The following is a 6,281-nucleotide window of genomic DNA, read 5'->3' as shown; positions in this document are numbered from 1 at the left end:
AACAAAAAAATGGAAGGAGTGAGATGAGCCTGTAGTTTGCAACATTTGGTTGAGGATGGATTTAATGAGTGAGAACAGTGTGGTGTTCTTTCCGAATTTTTCTGTTACTTGCAAGAGATGAGTAGTGGTGTATGAGGCGGCTTTGAGTTACACAGTATGTGTGTTTGTGTTTCTGAATTAATTGTGCATGCACTAGTGAACGTGTGTGTGTGTGTGTGTGTGTGTGCGTGTGTGTGCTTGTGTGGCTGGATAACGGTACCTTGCAGGCCATTAAAATGTTTGCTTACATTATTCATTAACCTTCAGTTACAAATCTGTAACTTTCCTCACCCACTGAGCATGATGTGTCAGGTGACAGTCTCATTGAGCCTTTTGGGACTGATATGAAGAAAAAAGAAAGATAGAAAAAAGAAGATAGCCTTGCTATCCTCCAGAGACAGTAAAAAGAACCACCATGTCTCCAGCTTTCCACTTTCTACCTATTTGGCCAGAGGTTTTAAAGGGGAATTCCACCATGTGTTTCAAAATTTCCACATAATTCAATCATTAGGATGCAAACAAAGTCATTCAGAGTGCTTTGCACAGAAATGTTCCGTTCTAAAGAGGCCTACCAACTCAGAACTGCTCACAGTGATGGTGATAGGAAGCAGATGTCTATAGTGTTTTATGGCTCCTAAAGCTCCCTTACAGAAAGGTTATTACATGAAATCGCTGATGCCTGACACATTGTTGTACAACCGTTTTGTGATGATTTTTTAGCTTAAAATATATATATATATATATATATATATATATATATATATATTTAAAATGGTATATGCAGGGTGTAACCAGGCCAACCCATTACAATAGAAAACTTGTTTTTTATGGATTTAACACTATTTCACCATCATCAATACTACTTACATACAATTCAAAAGGATTTTTGAATTTCAGAAATAAAATGGCTCTTTGCACTGTAGGCGTTGTATTCGCTGGTTCTTATCACCACCACTGTAAAGAAATCAGAGCAAACAAGTTTCTCTACAATGAACAATTTCACATCAAACCACTAAATAACCCAATGTTTACATCTCAATGACTGAATCACGCAGAATTTTTAAATTTCCCTGGCCTATTCACCTCCATAACAGGGGCACGGCAGCTTGAGGCTAATAACAAAGTCTAATAGCCATCTGACCTCCACATACAGCAGAAGGTCACTGCTCTCCGCAGCTCCCTGTGAGGAGTTTAGACCCAACAAGTCCCAGCAAGATTATCTGAACAAATATTAACAAAGGTTTAACTTTTAAACCTGCTGCCGTCTATAGTTTATCAAAGCAAGGACTGTTACTGTTCTTTTTTGGTGGTCAAAATAAAGAAGGCTTTAAATCTGTGACACTATGATCTGGCTTATTCATAGACTAATCAAAAAACCTCAGCTACAGGAACTGTCTGCGTTGATTTTAGCCTGTTTTGTGTTGAACTTTTACTTTGTAATTGCATTGCACTGCAACATGCCGCCACTGAGAGTGCAGGCAAGGTGTGAACTCTGATAGAGCAGTTTAATTAGAAACAGGATAAGGCAGCTTGACACAGACTGACACTGAACTGAAGGTGCCAAGCTCAGCCTGGTTGCCTCTTTAACCTTCACAGGTTGGCTAATGGTGTATAAAGACTGCCTGTGTTCTAGAGTTACGGCTTGTAATCTAAGGAAAGACTGTAAGACCATAACTGTTTTTTGTAACAGCCATACTAAAGGGAGCCTAGATATGAGTTTAAGTCTCCTGTTGTCTCTATATCAGTGTGTTTGGAGTGGAAACAGTCTGAAATAGGGCAGCACAGCACAGCCCTTTTCGCATTCATCTCGCCTGTCGCTATGAAGAGAATGGACGAGGGAGGAGTTCCTAAGAAAACCTGCCTCACAGGTGGATGCTTTTCAATGTAGTTTTTTCACCCCCCTCTCTTTGTTCTTATTAACCAGTCTCAATATCAATTGTGTTGGAGTTCGGGGGAACATAAGCAAGGACAATAGAGAAACCAAGGGCATTTTGAAATTCATCAGGGGAGGTGAAAGCCCTCCGGTTTCGCCTTACAAAGTGACCGAGTAGACACAATCGGAGAAACACCTGAGACAGGACAGGAACTGAGAAGTAAGTGCTTATTCTCTTTACGATTTATTAAGCACTATAGTTAGCTTGTATTTCTGATTTTGAAGACGATGTTACATAAGCGGACAGCCTTGTTAATTTCTAACATTGCATAATTGATGATTAACAGCAAAAGAAAGAAAACACACCAAAGAAAAGTAACAGAGAAGAAACTTAAGTGTTTTTGGTCTTAAGGATTTTATCAGGCTCCTATTGTCTTGTTATTAAACACATCAATCATTCTATTGAAAGTTTGGCTAAGGGTTTAAACCTAAGACGTTGTGTAGGTGTTTTATTTGCAATTTAATGAAATTCACAAGACTAATGATACCAATGTGTTTTGACTAGGGCTTGAGTTCTCTGTGTATCTCTTTGCTCATTGAAATGATCAGTTGGTTTCATCAGGTGAAGTTAGCTTTGGAATAAAGATAAAGAGAAAACCAAGTGAGCCTAAAACCCATTTAGGGTGGATTTTATTCATGGTGAGTGACTGTTTTATGTGAAAGCATAGATGTGAAATCTAAGCCTGTGTTTTTTGTTTAGTCATGCCAATTTGTGTCAGTGTGAAAGTGATTTCACAAGCGTTGCTGTCGTGACTATTCTTTTCTCATTGCAGAAAGTTTGTCTAATTGCTACCGGATCAAAGCAGAAAGGTCTGGGCTGAGCCTTTGTTGAACCTTACGTGTATATTAACTCCCCAAGATGAGTGCAGCTGTCCGGCGGCGCCTGGTGTCCAAGGATGGGCGCAGCAGTGTGCGGATTGACAACGTGGAGGGCATGGTGAAGCTCTACCTGCACGACATCTGGACAACAGTGGTGGACATGAAGTGGCGATACAAGCTCACCCTCTTTGTTTCTACTTTCTTGGGCACCTGGTTCATTTTTGGAGTCCTCTTTTACCTCATTGCCATGAGCAATGGGGATTTGGAGCAGGCACCTGAGTCCAACCACATGCCTTGTGTGATGAATGTGGCGACTCTGACCGGGGCGTACCTTTTCTCCCTGGAGTCTCAGACCACCATCGGTTACGGCTTCCGCCACATCTCTGAGGAATGCCCCATGGCTATCTTTACTCTGGTGGCGCAGCTGGTCTTCACAGGTCTTGCTGAAATCTTTGTGACTGCTGCCTTCTTGGCCAAGCTGGCCCGGCCCAAGAAGCGGGCCGAGACCATCATGTTCAGCCAGTCGGCGGTAGTCTGCAGGCACCGGGGCAAGCTGTGCTTGATGGTGCGGGTGGCCAACATGAGGAAGAGCCTTCTGATCCAGTGCCAGTTGTCTGGGAAGCTCTTGTCCCCTTATGTAACTGAGGAAGGAGAGAAGATCCTGCTTCACCAAGAGACTGTGGACTTCCAGCTGGACTCCAGCCAGGAGTGTCCTTTCCTCCTTCTGCCCCTTACCTTCTACCATGTGCTGGATGAGAGCAGCCCTCTGGTCAGCTTAACAGCTGAGAGCCTGAAGACCAGAGACTTTGAGCTGGTGGTAACCCTCAATGCAACCATGGAGTCCACCGCCGCCACCTGCCAGAGCCGCACTTCCTACCTTCCTCAGGAAGTTCGTTGGGGTTACGAATTTATGCCCCTGCTGTTCAGCACACCTGGGGGCGGGTACATCACAGACTTTGACTACTTCGATAAGGTCCAGGAGAGCAGTGACTCCTCACTGCTTCAGAAGTCGGTGATGGAAAAGCTCCAGCTGGAGGAAGAGTACAGGAAAGAGTGAAAGGATGGAGGAAGCATGGGTAGAATGGACATGGGCATTGCCAAGTGCAGGTGTAGCGGAGTAAGGTGATTACGAAATAATGGGGAAAGACTCTGAACTAAGCTAATTCTAGTTTGATGTTTCTTTATTCTGCTCCGGAGGACCCACTGTCCAGCTTCAACCATTTCTTGCCCCAATACACCTGATCCAGCTAAGGAAAGGCTTTTGTAATCCATTGGTTAGGTAGATTAAGTGTTAAGTCAGGGAATAATTACATATCACTGGTTTGGAACAACCACCTAAGAATTCTAAAACAGGAGATGAGAATCATTAGAATGAATGAATAGACCAGATCTGTGTCCAGAACTGTGTAGGGGACAGAAGGGCACAAACTAACACTAGGTAAAATGTAACATGGATATTTGATGTAGTTGAACAGGTTCAAGTAGAACATGCTTTTACGTATATTGTTGTATTGTCTTAGAATCATTTTGACAGTGATCACAGAATTCATATCAATATTATTTCAATCACCCTCTCGGTTGCTCTATACAACAATGTTTTGAAGCATGTAAACGACTCACAGCGAGAGCTAACCAGGATAAAGTACAGCCTCCACATGGCGGAGTTAGTTTTAACACAATGTTACAACTAGTCCCCCCAAAGTTACCAATAAGAGAAGTCCATACCCACTTAAATTCAAACAGTTCATGTTTTGGACGTTTTGTGCACAGGTTAATTAAAAACACAGGTAACACTTTCTATGAATGTCGCCTTTGTAAGCATCTATGAACACATTTATAACATGTTATAATGTATTCATAAGACATTATAAATATTTATAAAAAAGAATTACACTGAATTACACTTTATAGCCATGTTTATTATACATGATTAGTTGTTAATATAATGCATTATAGTCTTAATAACATGCTATAATGTCAGTGCCAAAGAAGTCAGTCCCAGCTTGGAAAGCATAAAGTAAAGACAAATACCAAGCTAACGGTGGTGTACATTAACTTTCCCACATTGGGTTAAACACTGATGGCAGCTCTAGTTTAAACTCTGACATTTGAAGCCTGTAATGTGCTTTATTATGTATGTTTTAGTGTTTCAGTAAATCCTTCAGTAAATACTTCAACTTGAAGCCTCACTCTTAACACTGGAGGAGGCTTTAGTACAGTACGCTTCACTTTACTTAGAGTGGACAAATACCACTTATGAGCACTTATAATTTGTTATGATCAATACTTATAATGTATTATGTTAACAATTCACAAAGCATAATAAACATGGCTCTAACGTATAGTGCATTTTTATAAATATTTATAGCTATGTTTATAATGTCTTATGAATGCATTATAACATGTTATGAATGTGTTTATAGATGCTTACAAAGGTGACATTCATAGAAAGTGTTACCAAAACACACTACAGATGTCATGTAAATAAAAAATATTATATTTATATTTGCTCTTCTACTTTGTGGTCAAAATCAAAAATAAATTTGTTGTTCAGCCTCTTTTTACTGATCATATTTATTTTTTTATGTCCTTACTTTGAACATTTTAAATACTTAACACACACTTCCCATGAATCTTGTATGCACAATGCATTATAAATGCATTTATTAAGCTTTACATGGCATACAGAATATCTGATAAAACTGGGCATGAGCTTATATAATTGCTCTTAAGTAGTTATAATTGCATGCATAACATTTTATAAAGCAAGAGTATATGACTTCCTAACAACAGGTCACATAATGCAATGTAATATCTGTTCATAAGAACATGTTATAGAGCTTTTTGCCAGGTCATTACAGGCTTTGTTTTTTAAATGCTTTTTAAAATGTAAAGGAAATTTAATTTCAGCACATAATACCTTTTTGGACCTTATAGGAGCTCTTTACAGGTTTTATGTGTGTATTAAACCGGTAATAAAAGACAATCAGCTTAGTAATTTGTGTAGGACGTAGTTTGCAACAAGGCAGCTACCATTTACGGTTGTTATCTACTGGCTAACAAAGTCTAGCCCCTGTAACCAGCTAGACTGTCATTACAATTTTCAGTTAACCAAAAACAAGCTCTATCAAGTTCACCATACAAATGAAAGTTATGCTTAAAATAAATCACTTATTTTTATAAAAATCAGCCCTTGTTCTCGCACTCCATACAGTATCTTCTCCCATGTCCCAGAAGTGATTATACCCCACAAATGTTTACGTCTGGCTCTGTTGTGATGCAGAAAATATACCAGAAGCTTGTTTTAGTGTGTTATAGTGCATTATAACATTCATGTTTACAGTGTTCTTATGAACAGATATTATAGCACATTATGAAACCTGACATTAAAATGTATTACATATGCCATATACCATTGTTACATGACATTTATAAAGTACTTTGAATAGAGGATTCATAGGAAGTGCTACCAAATATTTTTATGCATTTA

General features: G+C 39.4%; 1 protein-coding gene across 1 annotated transcript; it reads left to right on the top strand.

The window, feature by feature from the left end:
- The first annotated feature begins 1,607 nt into the window (after positions 1-1,607).
- kcnj15 (potassium inwardly rectifying channel subfamily J member 15) lies at positions 1,608-4,572 on the top strand. Its single transcript, XM_036595779.1, has 2 exons — positions 1,608-2,132; positions 2,746-4,572. The coding sequence occupies exon 2, from the start codon at positions 2,832-2,834 to the stop codon at positions 3,846-3,848; it is 1,017 nt and encodes a 338-aa protein (XP_036451672.1). The 5' UTR covers positions 1,608-2,132; positions 2,746-2,831; the 3' UTR covers positions 3,849-4,572.
- Positions 4,573-6,281: the final 1,709 nt, after the last annotated feature.

This window comes from Colossoma macropomum, unplaced genomic scaffold (assembly GCF_904425465.1).
Source record: "Colossoma macropomum unplaced genomic scaffold, Colossoma_macropomum, whole genome shotgun sequence".
Lineage (NCBI taxonomy): Eukaryota > Metazoa > Chordata > Actinopteri > Characiformes > Serrasalmidae > Colossoma > Colossoma macropomum.
The sequence above is the reverse complement of the archived record's forward strand: the minus strand, read 5'-3'. Positions and strand labels throughout refer to the sequence as shown.

Coding starts and splice junctions, on each gene's coding strand:
- kcnj15 (XM_036595779.1), top strand. CDS start 2,832: ATGAGTGCAGCTGTCCGGCGGCGCCTGGTGTCCAAGGATGGGCGCAGC.